Raw genomic sequence first — 18766 nt, forward strand, 5'->3', positions numbered from 1 at the left:
CAGGACATGGACAGAGAGATCTCTTAGAATAGCAAGCATGCAGAATATAGAAAGAAAAATCTCCAGAGAGAAAGCACAAGAGAGAGAGAGAGAGCAGGTTGAAAACCTGTATTAAGCAGAATGCAGGTTGTCAAGTTGAACCCCCAATTGACATTGAGTCAAACATTCTCTTAGAACCCCTCTCCAAGTGGAGGCTGGTCCTTGGCAGGCAAACCAAACAAACAATAACAGAACAACAACAACAACAAGACAACAACAACAACAAAACAACAACAACAACAACACAACAACAACAACAAAACAACAACAACAACAAAACAACCTGGGGAAGGAACAGGGTTTATTTCATCCTCCAAGTTACAGTTCATCACTGAGGGAAATAAAAGGAGGAATCCAGAGGCAGAAACCATAGCAGAGAACACTGGGTTGCTGTTCAAGGACAGCTTGCTTGCTTATACAGTCATGGACAACCTTCTCAGGGGTAGCAATATCCACAATGAGGTGGTTCCTCCTATATCAATCATTAATCATGAAAATGGCATATAGACATCTCATAGACTAAAAAGATGGAGGTAATTCTTTCTTAGTGGTTAACTCTTCCAAAAAGACTCTTAAGATCTGTTGTGTTGACAAACATCAATCAATACTATGGCCTATCAATCAAAAACTTTTCCTTTCTTGTCAATTCAAAAATTCAACTTTAAATGTCCCCATAACCTTTTTCAAAAATAAATAAATAAATACATCAGCTCTTAAAAATCAGATGCCTCCTTAAAAACCATCTTTTAGCTGTAGCTGCCACTCAAACGAAATCCGTTATACTCTAGAATAAGATGCAGGAGCTATGGCACAATTACAATAAAATCAAATTAAATCCAGAATCAAATATACACTTTAGTGTTTTATGTCATAAGACCCACAGCTTTGTGTAGCTTAATTCTCTTACTATGCCATGTACAGCACACACAACTTGTCTCAGAATCTCAAGCCAGATGGGTCCCATACCTGTTATTGTCCTTGGCAACTCCATGATCCTGGCAACTCCAATATAAAGGAGTTTCTACTACAACTGGGGCTGCATATTCATCAATGCCCTCTCCTCAAGGAACCTCTGATGATGCCACACAATTCCAAGCCTCAGCTGCTCTTCATGAACCCTTCAAAACCAGTACCATGTGAGAGACTCAATTGGACAAGTTCTGCTACAAGATGGACATGCAGACTTGACCCCTCCCTAAAACAGAATTTATAGAATGTTATCTCTCTCTAAACTGTGGTCCAGCTACTCCAACAATGGCTGCCTCTGTACAGAAGTTCCGAAAATCCAGTAATTGTTCAGTCCCAAGGCTGGATGTCTCAGCTGGTCTTCAGAAGTAGGCTGTAATGCCAGCAAAGGAATGACTTCCTAGAGAGGTAAGAAAAAGCAGGCAAAGAGCAAAAATTTCCTTCTTCCATATCCTTATATAGGCTGAAAAGGTGTGGCCAAGATCAAAAGTGTGTCTTCCTATCTCCAAAGAGTTAGACTAAGGGTGTGTCTTTCTAACTCAAAGACCTGGATTAGAAGTTGATCTTCCCACTTCAAAATTCAGCAAAACTCTCACAGGTGTGCCTTCTGTTTTTAGATTTTAAATATAGATGTAGTCAAAAAATAGTCATCTCATGTATCAATATCCTAGTACAGTACTTTGGCACTGTACTGAATACTTCCCTTTCTTTTTTCAGTACTTCAAAATGACCTTCCAGGACACCATTGAGGAAGCCTAAGCTCTACAAGAGCGTGCACATATTGTCTTGTTCATAAGATATCTCTTTAAAGCTTCAGATAGTTTCTTGGTATTTGTACAAATGGACTCAAACATTCAATTAAGCTGAATATATATCTTTATTAATATTTTCCTGAGTTTTATTTCATGGTCTTTCTGCGATGTCTACAATATAAGCATTGAATAAAAGATTTAACAAAATTCAATCACTTCTTGGGGCTTATAGGATAGAATTTTCACAGCACAGCAGAACTTAAGTAAGGCATGATGGCAGTCAGTATTTGTACTGAGGTCATTGCTCCTTTACTGAATCATGGTTGCAAAGCATGAGTTCAGAGCCATGCACAGACACAGCCAAACTTGAACTATGGTCTGTCACTGATAGTTTTGCTACTGTATTTTCATTTTTCCCTCGATAGATCTTTCACACTCTCTTGCAGGAAAGAGAGTAGCTTCCACTCTGGCTTTCCTAAGCTTCTACATTCTGTCTATGTTGAGCCCTTTGAACAAGACCAAATATTACTGTGGAAGTAAGCCTGGAGAAGTAAGAACATACTTTCCCTACTTTAGTTGATCAAATGCTTTCTCTTTAATATTAATTTTCTGGTGAACATGATTGAACAAAGAACAGGCACAGAACATGTATAGGAGACTTTTCTGGGATTGAGAACTGACAACAAAGTATGCATACCACCTAAGTCTATCTTGTTGACCCAATGACCTTTATTGGGGCTATTTACAGAAATAGGGGGAAAGAGGTGCTTATGCAGCAGAATGGAATCAAAGACAGTTGCTATCAGGAAACTCCAACCAGCATGGAAAACAATTTATAAGCAGTGGACACCTGAAGCATACTGTACAACTGTTGGCATATCTACTGGTTAAAAGGCATCCTATTTGGTGGTTTGGTTTGTAATCTAGTTTTTTTTTATGGGAGTTGAGTAGAGTGAACCCTGTCAGTTTCACAGACTTCATGAAGCCATTTGGGAATTATATTTCCTGCCTTTATCAGCTTCTCTTAAGGACAGAACATTTCAGTCTCCAGGAACCAGCTACACAAACAGCACATTCTTCAGGCCTTTCCATATTTTCTTCATTATGAAGTGTTTGAGGTTGAAAAAGTAGAATGTTTTAATAAAGTATTTCATACATTGCCACATTTTAATCATTTTTCCTCAATGTAAATTCTTGATGTTTTCTAAGATTTGAACATTACTTAAGAGGATTTCAGAAATTGCTCATGCTCATTATGATTTTCTAGTGTGGAGTATGCAATGGTTTTTAAGGGCAGAACTTGGATAAAGCACATGCTACATTTTTTACTAATGGAAACTTTCCTTCAGTACTATGAATTTTCTGATGTTTTCTTAGACCTGAGAGGTGGGTAAAGACTTTAACACATGTACTGCATTTGTAAGGTTCCTCTCCTGTATGAATTCTACGATGTATTCTAAGTTGGACTTTCTGAATAAAGCATTTGTCACATTCACTGCATTTGTAAGGTTTCTCTCCAGTATGAATTTTCTGATGTCTTCTAAGATCTGAACCACTGGTAAAAGATTTCTTACATTCATTACATGTGTAAGGTTTTTCTCCTGTATGAATTCTCTGATGTTTTCTAAGGCCGGAGCAACATGTAAAGGATTTCTCACACTCAATGCATTTGTAAGGTTTTTCTCCTGTGTGAATTCTCTGATGTATTGTAAGTTGGGCTTTCTGAATGAAGCGTTTGTCACATTCACTACATTTGTAAGGTTTTTCTCCTGTATGAATTCTCTGATGGGTTCTTAAGTACGTCAGTCGGCTAAAGTTTTTGCCACATTCATTACATTTGTAATGTTTCTCCCCTGTGTGAATTGTTTGATGGCTTTTTAGGTGTGTGAGTTGGCTAAAACATTTGTGACATTCGCTGCATTTATAAGGTCTCTCTCCAATATGGGTTTTGTAATGGTATTTAACCTGATACAACTGATAAAAGCATTTGCCACAAGCCTTACATTTGTGGGGTTTCTCTACAGAATGCTTTCTCTGTTGTATACTGAGGTATGAATGGATTCTTTGATTGTGACTGATTATGGGAAACAAATTTAAACAGTATACACAGTCTTTAAACTTGCAAGGTTCTTCTCTAGAGTCCCCACTTTTATGTCTGTATATGGTTGATGACTCATCAGAAGCATCCTTGTGTTTACCATATCTGCACTTACTGAAGTTTTCTGCAGTATCACGTGTGTCATAAGGTATACACTGGGAGGATTCATGAACCATTTTGCCAAACTTGTTACATTTATAAGACTTCTCTTGGATATTCACATGCTGATGGACAATATGCTTTGTGCCTTGGTAGAGGATTTTTTCATTTTTTCCACTTATGCGATGGTTCTCTGGAAAGTTAGCACAATTATGGATAACAGGAATTGATGCATGAGTAACAGATTCAATAACTGATGTTTCCTTAAGTTCTCTAAACATGAAATAGTAGCAATTCTTACAAATACCACTCTCACCAGAGGCCTTTTGTGTTTCACTATCATTAAATGGATGCTCAGATAAAACCTTCACCCTGGTCTCCATCAATCCAAAAGAATTAATAGTAGTCTCTTCATTCTTATCTAAACTACTTATCTTTCAGAGCCTGGACAAATGGGTGATGGGGCAATAATGAACATTGAGACAGTAGTTCTCTGAAGTGTCATATGAAGTTTGTTTTCAGAGTCCACCATGCAGCTTTTCTTGACTAGGAACACACTATGTAAATCGGGCTTTCCAGAAACTCGCCAGATCCTCAGGCTTCAACCTCCTAGTACTAAAATCATACTGTGCTAGGATTATAGAGACCACATGTCAAAAAAAAAAAAAAAAAAAAAAACAAACAAAAACAACAACATGCTCTTTATTTTAAAAACTCTCAATCTTTAAAAATCAGGAAGAGACGAATAGTTTCATTCAATATGAAAATAAATAGTCCAATTAATTAAGTGTACTATAAGACATTTCCATACTCTGAATATTGAATTTTCTTTGAACATTGAAGTTTTCCTTAAAAACTACTTAAGAAAGCTGGAGAGATTGCACAGAATATAGCATTGGTTATTGTTGCAGAGCACAAAGAAAAATGTAAAAGAAGCACTATGAGTAAGTGTTCATTATCAGAATTTCCTTTCTTTCTGGTAATTTCTAGACAGTTCAGAGAATTTAAACACATACAAAATAGGTAAATACAGAGAATAGTCGGGGGTTCTAGAAGAAGAACATTCTTACCTACAAAGACTAGATTGCTGTAATTCTCCAATATCACATCCATGTACAAAGCCCTCTGATCAGAACCCAGGCATTCCCACTCCTCCTGAGAGAAGTCCACAGTTACATCCCTGAATGTCAGCAGACCCTATAATAGAAAATTACCCATTTACCATGTGCTGCTGGGAGGAAAATGTTTAGTTAAAAGGAATTACCTAATGAATTAGACCTAAAGAATTAGAGACATTTTTGTGATATAGACTAGGACAATTATTCAATGACAAAAGTTTTCTAGAGGTGTTACAGAGATGGTTTGGAAGGAAAGAGCACTAGATGCTCTTCCATAGGACTCACACTTGGTTCTCAGGAACCGCATCACGCTAAATAAGAGATTCTACCTCCAATTGTATCAGATCTAATGATGTCTTCTGAATTCTGAAGGCAAAGCATTCACGAATTCACTAAAGCAAATATACTCACATTCATAAAACAAAAATTTAGGTTAATTTTAATAAGGGATACTTTGAGCTGGACATGGTGGTACATACCTTTAATCCCAGAACTTGTTAGGCAGAGGCAGGCAGATCTCTGTGAGTTTGAGGCCAGCCTGCCTACAAAGAAAGTTCCAAGGCAGGCAGGGTTACATGCATGTGTGCTGCGTGCTCATGAACACACACACACACACACACACACACACACACACACACACACACACAAATCCTGTCTCAAAAAAAAAAAAACCAAAAAACACAGGGGTTGGAGGTTGGAGAGATAGTTCAGCATTTAAGAGCAGGACTTCCAGAGGTCCTGACTTCAATTTCCAGCAACTATTTGGTGGCTTACAACCATCTATAATGGGATCTGATGTCCTCTTCTGGTATGTCTGACTAGAGTAACAGTGTATTCGAATACATAAAAAATAAATCTTTTTTAAAAAATCAAATAAATAAGTCAAAACAGTCATGCTCTATCTTGTATTTCCTACCTCTGTGAAAATATGGTGATTGTGATGGTGGACTCACAATCAGCAGCCTTGTAGGGAATTCAAAATACACAATTACGTTCTGGATGTAGAAATACAATTCTATAAAGGCTGTATTGATATCAAACAAGATTACAGTGTCTCCTCTCAGATGGAGAAGTTATGATGAGCATAACTGTGCTTCCAAATTCTACAATTGTCAATCATGTTGAAATATGGGCTCTACATCAATCTTGTCTGCAGCTGGGTCCCAACTGACTCTATTCTAAAATGCTCAGTTCAGATGCTAAGGCCTATGTGCAGTCCTGCACTCTTTCTAAGACAGAATTCTAAATACAGAATTCATGGATGAGTCAAAGTCAAATAATCCTTGTTTTTAACACTAAGGAATATAAAACATTACTGCATTCAACCAATGTTCCAAACAAGAAACAGAATCAATATTTTGTGAAGTTATGAGAATATTTTGACAACTTTAAACTGAATAGAAAAAATACCAAGGGGCAGTGTTAATATAATCTAAATTTTCCTAAATATCCACACAACCAATAGAGGTGAATAACAATTCAGAAATCCCATACTCTCTATAGAATAATTAGAAAAATGTCTATAAATAAATTGCCTGTGTGAAAATTCATTCAAATGAAGTAGAAAAATTATCAGTGACCAAACAAATGCATTAAGCTGAATAAATATTATGCCAAGTTTTCACTAATTCTGAACATATTATTGCTCAATAAATTGGCTCAATTGAAAATATGACTCTTAGTTGGGCAATGATGGTACTTGCCTTTGACAAGTAATGACCAGCACTCAGCAGCAGAGGCAGGCAGATCTCTTTGAGTTTGAGGCCAGCCCAGTCTACAGAACTAGTTCCAGAACAGCTAAGATTACACAGGGACACCCTATCTTGAAAGACAAGACAAGGAAAGGAAAGGAAAGGAAAGGAAAGGAAAGGAAAGGAAAGGAAAGGAAAGGAAAGGAAAGGAAAGGAAAGAAAAGGAAAGGAAAGGAAAGGAAAGGAAAGGAAAGGAAAGGAAAGGAAAGGGAAAAGGAAAAGGAAAAGGAAGAGAGGAAAGAAAAGGAAAGGAAAAAGAAATTTGAATCTTTTAAGTTTCCTCTTCTTCACTATTTCAGCTCAATCATCTAACAGGATTTTAACTTGCATAAATAATTACCATTTTTTATTTGATTCTTCATTTTTCAAAAAATAAAAAATGACAGTTTAAATACTGGCTCTGTCATGAACCAGAAATATAAACCTGGGGGCTGAAAAGATGGCCAAGAAGTAAAGGGCACTTGCTGTTCCTACAGAGCAACCTATTTTAATTTTCTCTACCCATATGGCAGCTCACTTACAGAAACTGATTCTAGTGCCGAGGCTTTGGTGCCATCCTCAGCCATCCACAGGCACCATGCAGGCATCTAGTGCACATAAAAACATGGGGATGAACATACATAGTCAGACAAAAAAGTTTTTTAAAGAAGAATGGAAACCTGTCCACCTCAAGCTCACTTCAAAAACTCTATGTAATACACAGCTTCAGGGAAACAAAAACATAGGGTGACTTTCGGAAAAAGAGAGAGAGAGAGAGAGAGAGAGAGAGCAATGTCATTAAGAGGGACATTGGTTTATGCATGAAAGCTGATGTGTGACAGCCCAAAATCAATGTTCTGTAGAATATTCTTACTAGTACATTCCATGTAATGCAATATAGAGATTGGATTAGCAGTGATTACACTCTGACAGAAAAATAAAACAAAAGACAAAGAGAAAATACTCATCTCTCTGTTGAGAATTTACCACTGTACACTGGAATCGAGAACAGAATATGAGCAGCACCCTTCCTGAGACAAATAGACTTCAGGTGTTAGCACACTAGCAAAGAGAAAATCCGCCATACTGTAACCTACATCTCCTTACAGAAAGATCAGTTTTATGGCAAGAGCAAGTCACATACTCTTTCCATCATCTCCTCTCCTCTCCTCTCTCCTCTCTCTCTCTCTCTCTCTCTCTCTCTCTCTCTCTCTCTCTCTCTCTCTTTTCTTTTCTCTCTCGGTGTTGAAATATTTACAATTAAGATTGAAGACAGGGGTTGGGGATTTAGCTCAGTGGTAGAGCGCTTGCCTAGCAAGTGCAAGGCCCTGGGTTCGGTCCCCAGCTCCGGAAAAAAAAGATTGAAGACAGTGAGTTCCTTCTAATTCTATTTTTCCATAAATTGCTCAGTGATGTCAGCCAAAAGTAGGTTGAGCACTTTGTAAGCCTGGTTCTGGGAATCTGACCATCCCTAAAATGTAAACTATGTGAGGCTTCTTCCTCAGACTTCTCTTCCTCACTAATATAGAAGGACACAAATCCATCCTCTGTGTGAACTGAAAAATCAATGCATTTCTTTTTTTTTTTTTTTTTTTGTTTTTTTTTTTTGTGGCTGGGGACCGACCCCAGGGCCTTGCGCTTCCTAGGCAAGCGGTCTACCACTGAGCGAAATCCCCAACAAATCAATGCATTTCTTTGATCATCATTTACAATGGAATCTTCAGAATTACAGTCTTAATTAAGTCCATGAAAATGTATGTCCCCACAATAATATCTGAGGGAAGATAGAATGGAATAAGGCTGTGCTATGTATGTGACAAAACATAAAGATTTAATCCTGGTTACCAGAGAAGGAAAAAAGAAAAAAATAAAACAAAACAAACAAATAAAAAAGAATAACAATTTAAATGACATTACCAGAGGCAGAAAATTAAAAAGATGGTTTCAACATAAAAACAATTTACAAAGAAATCCAGACACAACACCAACCTGGAGCACATTTACTGGAGAAGCAGCCATTTTTCTCTGTCACTCTTCTTTGACTTTCTTTCTCAGGAACGAAGACTGGAACTCTTGTTGAAATTCCACATTGAGAAGTCAAAATACAAAACTAAAATTAATGCATCTGTGCTACAGACTATGTAAAAACACATAAAAAGGACTCCAAAATCAAAATGATACCAGAGGTCTTGTCAACACTCCTACAGAGAAGAGAGTGGGGAAAGATATATTTACAATGGGCAAAGAAAATAGCTGTGAACTTTATCATTGAACACTGACTTGTAAAATTCATGGCCAAGTAAGTGTACTTGAAGAAAGTTGTAAAATATAGATACAGTTCAACAAGTTTTGGTGATGAACTCCTAAAGGTACTAGGAAAAAATGTTACCAGGATCATTAAGTAACAGGCATATATGTCACACCCAGGCCAACATACACTTCAGGGAATACTGAACAGCATTAGCAAGAACACTGTACAGAGAAAAGACGCATGCACTCACCAATCTTACTGAATCCAGAGCCATAAGATCAAGCTAAAGTGACTGGCTTGGCAGTAGTGGCATAGACCTTTTATCCCAGTAGTTGGGAGACACAGACAGGAATATCTGTGAGTTTGAGGCCACTCTGATCTATAGATCAAGTCTCAGGACAGCCAGGACTACAGAGTAAGAAAATTTATCTTGAAAAATCAAAATGAAGAAGAAAGAAGAAGGAGGAGAAGGAGGAGGAGGAGAAAGAAGAGGAAATTGAAAGAGGAGGAGGAGGAGGAAAAGGAGTAAACCAGAAAAATTTAAAGACAAAGGATAAAAAAGAGAAACAGGTAGGAAAAAAAGGCACCAAACTCATTGTTAAGGATAGAAGTCCCAACTGACATTGGTGGGGAATATCAGACTTGATATAATACAAATACACTTGCAGACATCCAATGTTTCGTCAGAGCCCACCAAACTTGCCAATGAGCACTACCTGGAAACAGTCACAGGGACACAAGAAAACAAGACAAATCAAAACTAAACATAACAAAAAATCATCCCTTGGGGTGTCACAAGACCTGAACATATTTCATAATACAAATGTAGAAGGACAAAGACAGCATGGTCCTGCACATACAGAAACATGTAGAACATTGAACAAAGAACCCAGAAATAAACACAGCAGAGAGGTAATGTAAGACAAGTATGTCCAAGATGACAACAGAAAAAGGCTTTGAATGTTCTGTGCTGAAAAAATAATTGTCCACGTGGAGAAGAGTAATATTAGTTCCATATCTCTCACCCTAAACAAAAATCAATACAAACCATATCAAACACTTTACTGGAAAACTTAAAATACTTAAAGTACTAGAAGAAAATATGATGAAATGCTTAACAATTCAGAGAAAAGCAAACAGTGTCTGAAAGTGATTTCAGGAACAAAGAAAATAACCAGGAGAAAAGAAATGAAAATGAGATTTCATGGAGTAAAAAGCTGAAAAGGTCAGAAAAGCGCATGAAGAATGGTAGCTAAGGATGAATGATAGTCCTCCTGGTTTGCTGCCCTCACAGAGAGCTGAAATCAAGCCCTGAGGAGCGAATTGAGGCCCAAGACCAGAGGTAAGACCAACTTTTCTGCTCCAAGTGACCTGCCTGGTGGACTCAGGACACAAAAAGGCAAAACTCTTCTGGAACCAAACACTTCCAGTTTCCAGCTGGCACCTGAACCTCTCTGATCTTGGCCCACAGCTCACTGCTCCCAAACCCCATGGGAGAGAGGGCTCAACAACCAGATAGGTGGGCACTCCTGAGATGGCAGGGCAGGAGAGACAGCCAGTACTGCCCAACTTTGCACACATCCCTGGCCCAAGAGGAAACTGTATAGGGCCTCTGGGAACAGGAAGATAGTGGCACTCAAGCTGCAAGAGTCCTGCGGTCTACACTGCGCCCAGATCTGAACGGAGCCAGTCAAACAGCTCCCTGCACCCAAATCCCATTGTGAGGGAGAACTTGACCGTCAGAGGGACAGACACACCTGGAAAACCAGAGGAGACTACTCTCTGCCCACATTTCTGACTCTAGAGTGAAAGCTACCACCATCTGGGGCCCCTCTGCACAGGCACCCTGGAGAATGAGGGGCAGACCCTTCTGGTTACTGCCTTCACGGAGAGCTGGAACCCAGCCATGAGGAGCGACTTCAGGCTCAAAGACCAAAGGTAAAACCAACTTTTCTGCTCCTAGCAACCTGCCTGGTGGACTCAGGACACATGCCCACAGGAACAGCTGGAAAGCATAGACACCAACATGCAGACGAAACACCCATACACACATAATAATAATTATAAAAAAACAACCTATAGAAGTTTGAAAGAGACAAAAAAACCCAAATAAACAAAGAGATACAGTAGGAAAGACATTGAACTTACCCTTTTCAACAATAGTGTGATTGCTTATATAACCTATCTGAGGATACCACTAGAAATTTTTATACTTGACAAATGTTTTAGTAATATTGGAGAATGAAGAGATATCGTAAGCAAATCTCCAGTTTAGTATGCACCAATAATGAGCAGGTTGAAAAAACAAATGAGGATTATATACCATTCTCAGAAGCTTCAAAGACCTTCAGAGCTCTTTGTGCTTCAATTTCAGGAAGGAAGTATTAATTTAATGTGTTCATAATCCTCAGCCATGAGGGAATTACAAACTTGAGCATGAGTGATACTCCATCTCACCAGAATGACCAATGTGAAGAAACCAAATAAGGGGCTGTCAGGATGATGTGGTAGTTAAGAGCACATACTGTTTTTTCTAGACTACCTGAATTAGAATCCCAGAACTAACACATGGGCTCACAACAATCCATAACTACTCTCCCAGGAGACTCAATGCCGTCTTGTGACCTCCACAGGCACCAGGCACACAGACATACATATTCCCAAAAGAAATGTATACATAGATAAAATAAAATAACAAAAACAAGAAAATAAAATAGAGGCACATAAGGTAGAAGAATCACAGAGGCAACTATAACTGTAATTAGCTGCTAGCCTTATATACATGCTAATTTTGACAACAATGACATTATATACACAACTCTTTATATATGTGTTATCCCCTCAAAAATAATAAACAACAAATATAATCAAATGCCCAGGAATGCATCTGAAGAAATGGTAAAGTGGGTCCTTATTCTAACTCCTATTGGAAATGCAAACTACTGCAAACAGTAAAAGTCACTTTGGATATGACTGAAACCACCTATATGCACTACCATATTATCCTACAGAATACAAGGCGGCTTCAACGTGTGTAGATCTCTCAGTGTAAGCTTGTGACTATCTAGAATGTAACAGAAGGATCATGACCGTGTCAAAATAATCCATAAAACACCCGTGGGAAATTTTCATGTTTGCTCATTATCAAAGATTTGAAGAACCTGGCAATGGGGAAAACACAACCTATGAATACTAAACACGAGAAGCCACAAACCTAAACTCCACGTTTTACTAAATGAGGAAAACTAGAAGGAGTACAACATCCTCAGGACAGGAACAAGGGTGTCCAGTCTGTTCATACTCATCAGCACAATGTATCAAATGTTATCCAGACCAAAAAGGAAAGAGAAAAAAATTCAATTTAAAGGGGTTAATACAGGTCAGAGAGCAACTTATTCCAAAGACATAATATTCTTTGGGGTTTTGGGAGGCGAGGCAGGGAGTGAAAAGGCAGGTATTTGAAGACAGGATTTCTCTGTGTGGCTCTGGCTGTCCCGGAATTCACTATATAGACTGGCTTTGAACTTACAAAGATCTGCCTGCCTCTACCTCCCAAGTGCTGGGATTGAAGGTGTTTGCCACCACTGCTCAGCAAGAAATATAATTTTCAACTTCAAGAATTATAAATATTCCATAAGAAAGCTCAGATCTGATAATCTTTGAAATGAGCCATAAAACTCAGTTGTTTTACATAAGTTTTACAAGATGAGGGTGAGAATAAGGCAAACCACTAAGACTTCCATAATATCTAGGAAACATCTCAGATGCCCTGATGATAGCCTTCAGAGCAACAAAAGGTGCAGTGTAAGCTAGTGGACAAGAAAAGTCCTTAATAAACTCACCCAGAGGGCTGGAGAGATGGCTCAGAGGTTAAGAATACTGTTCCAGAGGTCCTGAGTTCAATTCCCAGACAACACATAGGGGCCTATCTCCATTGATACTTCTATGCTTCAATCCAATGCCCTCTTCTGGCATGCATGTAGAAAGAGCACTCATATACATAAAATAAATAAATAAATCTTAAATACCTTACCCAGACGTGGACCACCTGTGCCATATTACCAACCTGCAAGAGACTCTATGTTAATCTACTGACATAGCACGGGCCCATCAGAGTTACCAGGAAACATCAGCAACCAGCTGGTCAGTGCCCTTGTGGTATTCCACTGTCTCTCGTCTTACCAAATATCCTCTCCTGGAACATCAAAACTATGTGAATTCTGGAATATTTTGCCCCTTAGAAATATTTTCTACATATGAGAATCTTCAGCAAATTCTATTTAAAAAGTTAAGAAAGCCAGACGGACTCTATGTCACTCTGGATCGCTGGCATGTGGGGAAGGTTTGGAGGCATGCAAGGGGACAGGATATAAAATTGTTTAATTGAACTCAGGGCTCAGACTTTAGATGGACATCAGCTGATCCTGTGTATGTCAACACTGCACAATAAAACTGTCTCCTGGATCAGAGCTTGGTGGTTACTTCCTTTGGTTTCCTAAAGCATTGTTGCGGTGTGAAGACAGTTTTCTGCTTAAGGAAATGCTGTCTGGTTGAATTCTGGGCCAGTTCCTGATAAGGAAATATGTGCAATGCAGTGGTGACTTATGTCACCATGACTTTGAAGGTGACAGGCCACAGGAGGTAAGTGACTCAGGATATTTTGCTACATGTGTAAGTACTCAATCTGCCTTTACGGGCTCTGTCCACGACTTAGCCTACTTTCAGTCTGGGTCAGAGGATCTTTGTATGTAATGGTCAAAAGTTACTTCAGAGATTTTTTACTGGTTGCATATGGAGAATGAGTGACTGCTTATGGCATAACCATGGAGAGGAAATTTAAATAACCTGGTTCAAGTCCCAGGGAACATGGCAAAGAGGGGACAAAGACTGGGAAAGCAGAAGAATAGGGAGGTAATCGAAGATACACACAATATATTGAATAACAGTCACAAAAATAGTCACAAGAAAACTAATTTTACATTGAAACACAAAGAATCTGAGTATAGAGAGCACCCCAGCTACATAAAGCAGAGCCTGAGTTATCCCAAAAGTGATTCCAGATGATACTGCAGAGCTAAATGACCTCCAGAATATAGGAATTGCAGAAGAGTAGATATACAGCCCTCTGCCACAGAGCAGCAGATCCAGAAACAGAACAATAGCAATGACATGTGATTTTCAACAAAATAACATAGGTGTACTACATAACAGGTGGCCTCCTTCATCAACCCAACATATTGGAAAAGTATTTATCCACACAAATGAACCTCTATACATTCTCTCCCACTATACAATGAATCACAGACTTTGGCTTCATGTATGAGCTGAAGTCAAAAAGGATGCATGGAAATCCTAAAAATTAAAACTATAAAGAAATAACAGTTAAATGTATTAGCTAGCTATTTACCATATGACAGGTTAACACCCAAAATATATCATAAGAAAAAAAAAACACAAGCAAATAAAAATAACTTCAATTAAGAAGCAAATAGTTTTAAGAGATCATGCTAAAAGGCAGTCACAATGGCCGATTAGTACACATTAAAAATGCTCCACACCATGAGTCATGAAAGAAATGCTCACCTAGTGTGCACCAAGATCACATATTAGGTCAGTGCGATCTAGTCAGTGAGCACACTCAGGTTTCCACAAAATGAGTCCTGAAGACAATGCAACAGAAGGAACTCAAGAGATACAGTGTCAGTGAGAAGCCAACTTACTGCAGCCACCATGCAAGTCAGTGTGCAGCTTCCTCAACTGTCAAATAATCAAACTATTCACAAAGATTTAGCTATCACATGTGTGGTTTCATAATACTATGTTCTTGCAAAAATGAATTGGTCACTGACCAACATGCATGTGGACAGAAACAGCAGGTGGAAAACAGAAGAATAAAAATGTGACACAGAAAACACTGACAGGCTACTAGCATGGATACACAATTGCCAAGGACGTTTCTCTTAAAGTGATTCATTTCAACAGGAATGGGATATTTCAACAAAGTACGCAAAGGTAATAGTATCATAGTATGAAATTTAAGAAAGCACAGAATCCGAAATGCTTCAGAAGATGAAACCAAGGTTTCAAACTCTATTAAAAGTATAGCAATGAAAATCAGTGAGTATTGGTGTTAAGACAAAATGTCAATGGAAAGATAACACACACCATTTACAGTTCTGCAGAGACACTAAACAATGCTTATCAAAGTTCTGATGGCATTATTTTAGGAAGAAACAGAATCTAAAGGAACATTCAAAATGTCAAAGTTAGGAGATCAGAAAACAAACCTAAGACATGATTTTCCCTAATTTTACAAAATGCTAAAGTTACAGTAAGAAAAATCATTTAATATTGCAATGAAGAAACAAAAGAGAGAGACTAATCAAATGGGGTCTTGGTCACTGACCTGCAGTCATATAAATTATGTTTTTTCCTAGTTAATACATATAAAGTCAGTGACCTGTAAAATAGGACGATCTTGAAATGATTTATAAAAGAATATTCCAAAAACTTTTTTAGAGAAACAATGTGGCAAAACCAACCTCAAGTCTCATTTGCATTTTGTTTGTTAAAATTTTTCTTTAGGGTTTTTATTTATGCTGATGGGTATCTATGTTCTGTTGCGTGCATGTGTGTGTGTGTGTGTGTGTGTGTGTGTGTGTGTGTGTGTGTGTGTGTGTGTGTGTGTGTAACTAGGTCAGAAAAGGCATCAGACTTCTGAAAACAAAGTATGTATAGGTGTTAGCCAGTATGTGGATGCTGAGAATGAACCCACATCCTCTTCAGAGCAGAAACAGCTACTAACTGTTGAACCATCTAAATAGTGCCTCCCCACAATTCCATTTTCCATCTCACTTGACCCTGTCACCATACCTAACTCAATCCCTCCAAAATACCTGGTATATTTGTTTCTGTGTCTTTCCGTTCCACCTTCTAGGCCTCTCTGTTCTGCTTCAAAATTGAGCAGCTCTGACTTATGTGTAAGACCTGCACAAGAAAGAGATTTTAAAGAAAGCACCTGAATTTCTAACACAGGACTATGTTCTGCAGATAATGAGAAAGTAAAATAGAGGGTTCTACAGATGATTCCCCCGGTGTCGTGCAGGGTCAGAGTATAGAAAATACTGAGAGGCCATTTTCAGTTAGCATACCTGGAGGCCCATCACTTCTAATCACAGCTCAATCAAAACGCAAGAGCAGAAATGAAGCTGAATGAGTGGGACGACTGTATTACACACCACTGAGTTCTCAATCTGTCATAGAACAAAAAAATGACAGCAGCCTTCAACCACCCCAAAGGCCACTCATTCTCATAAAGCTCACACACTTGCAGAGTAGTTTTCCTAGGAACCACAAGGTGCAAAGGTGCTACAAGCAAACTATTCTCACCCACGGCAAAGAGAATGCTGCAATTCTGCAACATCCAATCTCTGTACAAAGTCCTCGGAGCAGGATCCAGTCATTGCCCAGCTTCCTAAGAGTATTCCACTGTCACAGTCCTAGCTGTCAAGCAACCCTGAAATTAAAAAAACAAAGGAAGTGAGTGCTTGAGCCATCTGTGTTTCTGCACTGCTTTAATCCCAGCACTCAGAAAGTAGAAGCAGGCAGATAGATTATCCCATGTGCAATCAGATATGGTGAGTTCTTAGACAGGGCAGAATTGAAATACTTATTCAACCAAACAAAATCAAAACCATGTCACCTTGGCCATGTATCCATGGGCAGAGTGCTTTTCTGGAAACAAGAAGAGAAAATATTGCACATATACTTGCATGATCAGAATTATTTAAGAGATGCTTTCCAATTTTGTTCCAATCTAGTGTTTTATAGCTGTAAAAGAGTGTGGCCTGATATCATCTCACAACGTGCATACATTCTGTGATTTTTTTTCCAGAATCTAAGCTGTAAGTTAAGAATTAAACATATGAGAACACATTTCAGAATGCTGTATTTGCATCCTAGTGTGCTTACATCTCAGATGGAAAATAACGGACATTTAAAAACTGCCTGCAATTTCAGTTCATGGGAACTGACACCCTCACACATGCATACAGAAAAGCAGAAAACCAATGTACATAAAATAGTTTTTATAAGTTTGCTTAATAAATATTAACGTTTACAGACGTAACCGTAAAGTTTGGTAAAATATACATTCTGATTCCATCAAGTCTGCAGTGACTAATATCTAAAAAGTTCTTGGGGATGCCTAGTCCCCAGGGTAAAAGATCACCCTCTTAAGGCCACTTTCGTGGTCGGAAATGTAGTAAACGGGAGTAGTTAGAAAGCGTGGTTGTGTTTAAATTCCACAGGACTTGCATCGCATTACAGTGGGAAAAAGAACCACGTTTACCAACAACAAATAATTCAAGTCTTCTATGAGATTGTTTTGTAAATATCCTGGCAACCATAAAATGAATGAAAAAAATCCATAAGGCCCAGCTCTCGTAATGTAAAATTTATCGATAAGGGTGAGACATCCACAGCAGTTTCAGTGCGGGTTTCCTTACGAGCAGCAGAGAAACTAATCACTCCAGGTCAGGTTCCCTCATGTTTCCAAGCCCCGCAGCTCCTCTAACCTGGGAGGTTCCAGGGCCGCCGGCAGCGATTCCCGCTGTTGCTCTGCTGACTCTCCCGGGACGCCCCGAGGGGCACCTGTGGCTGCGGGGAGTTTTCACAACCAGTTTAGACCCCAACCTGTCTCCTTTGTAACCCGGTTCTGAAGCAAGGTTGCTTCCCATATCCCCCCCCCCCCGGGGGTGGGGGGAGGAGATGGCGAGTGTCCGAAATCCTACTTCCTTCCGTTCCTCAGTGCCTCATCTGGCCCCACCCATCACATACCTGTTCAGGTCACATGCCTTGTGGCTCCCTCCCACCCACTTCCTCTACCCCATTCAGATTCCCATCCTCCTCGCTGTTTCTGGGTCTGAAGACAGCAAATGTCCATTGATCACTCGCCAGCAATCCTGAATTTGGCAACAATCCTAGTTCTGATGTAAAATCCAGTTCCTCCCTTCCCTCTGTACTAGCAATGACTTGTGGGAAATTCTGCTGCTTCGGGGAATTTTTTTTCTCCAGGGTCCCTTTAGCCTACTCTGTTCAGCAAGCTTAATATAGACAACCAAAATTTATGTGACTGCCTTGTGTACAGGATAGGGAATCACAGGCGTGAAAAACCGTAACTTAATTCAGGCTCAGCTTGGTACTGACGTCAAATGAGCAGCCTGCAGCAAGAAAGTGTGGTGTCCTTGAACTGGTTCACTGTGGTACTCAGGGGCATAAGGGCAGTTAGACTGGTACTCAGACCTCTCTGTGGCAGGTTGAGGCTTATACAAATTTGCCATTTGCCAAGAGTCTTCTGAGAAGGCTGCAGCTTGAGACAAAGGAATGAAACCAATCTAATTCCCAACTGTACAAGAGGGAAATGTTTAAAAAAAAAAAAAGTGTCACGAAACGCTTCAAAATAGAATGTTCAATAGATTATAATACTATGCCAAATCCAGACATTTTGTGAAACACAGTGGCCTTTATTTGGTGTCAACTGGACCTCGAGATAACATGAATAGCCTTACAGCAACAAAAAAGGGCTTAGATATTCTTAACAACCAGAAAACGCAATAATGAGTGGATTCAAAACTCAAGGTTCAAACTTTCAAACAGAAAAACCTCAAAAAAAAAAAAGAATATTAAAGAAAAAAATGAATGCATAAGAAACC

General features: G+C 38.9%; 1 protein-coding gene across 4 annotated transcripts; it reads right to left on the reverse strand.

The window, feature by feature from the left end:
- Window positions 1-323: 323 nt before the first annotated feature.
- On the reverse strand, window positions 324-16521 carry LOC116892797 (zinc finger protein 239-like). Of its 4 annotated transcripts, none has more exons than XM_032894672.1 (4): window positions 8792-8905; window positions 5025-5151; window positions 3971-4147; window positions 324-1234 (listed from the first exon to the last, which is right to left on the reverse strand). In XM_032894672.1, exons 1-4 carry the CDS (start codon window positions 8819-8821, stop codon window positions 1203-1205), a joined length of 366 nt encoding a protein of 121 aa, XP_032750563.1. In that variant the 5' UTR covers window positions 8822-8905; the 3' UTR covers window positions 324-1202. The 4 variants fall into 4 exon arrangements, with proteins under 4 accessions (XP_032750563.1, XP_032750562.1, XP_032750561.1 ...); XM_032894671.1 differs by lacking the exon at window positions 324-1234 and adding an exon at window positions 1241-1405; XM_032894670.1 differs by lacking the exons at window positions 324-1234; window positions 8792-8905 and adding exons at window positions 15950-16040; window positions 16443-16521 and having other exon boundaries at window positions 2685-4147.
- Between the last annotated feature and the right edge of the window lie 2245 nt (window positions 16522-18766).

This window comes from Rattus rattus, chromosome 2 (assembly GCF_011064425.1).
Source record: "Rattus rattus isolate New Zealand chromosome 2, Rrattus_CSIRO_v1, whole genome shotgun sequence".
Lineage (NCBI taxonomy): Eukaryota > Metazoa > Chordata > Mammalia > Rodentia > Muridae > Rattus > Rattus rattus.

Coding starts and splice junctions, on each gene's coding strand:
- LOC116892797 (XM_032894669.1), bottom strand. CDS start 8,821: ATGGCTGCTTCTCCAGTAAATGTGCTCCAG. Junction 5,152..8,791: donor CTCCAGTAAATGTGCTCCAG/GTTGGTGTTGTG, acceptor TTTCTATTATAG/GGTCTGCTGACATTCAGGGA. Junction 4,148..5,024: donor CAGCAATCTAGTCTTTGTAG/GTAAGAATGTTC, acceptor CTAACTTTCCAG/AGAACCATCGCATAAGTGGA.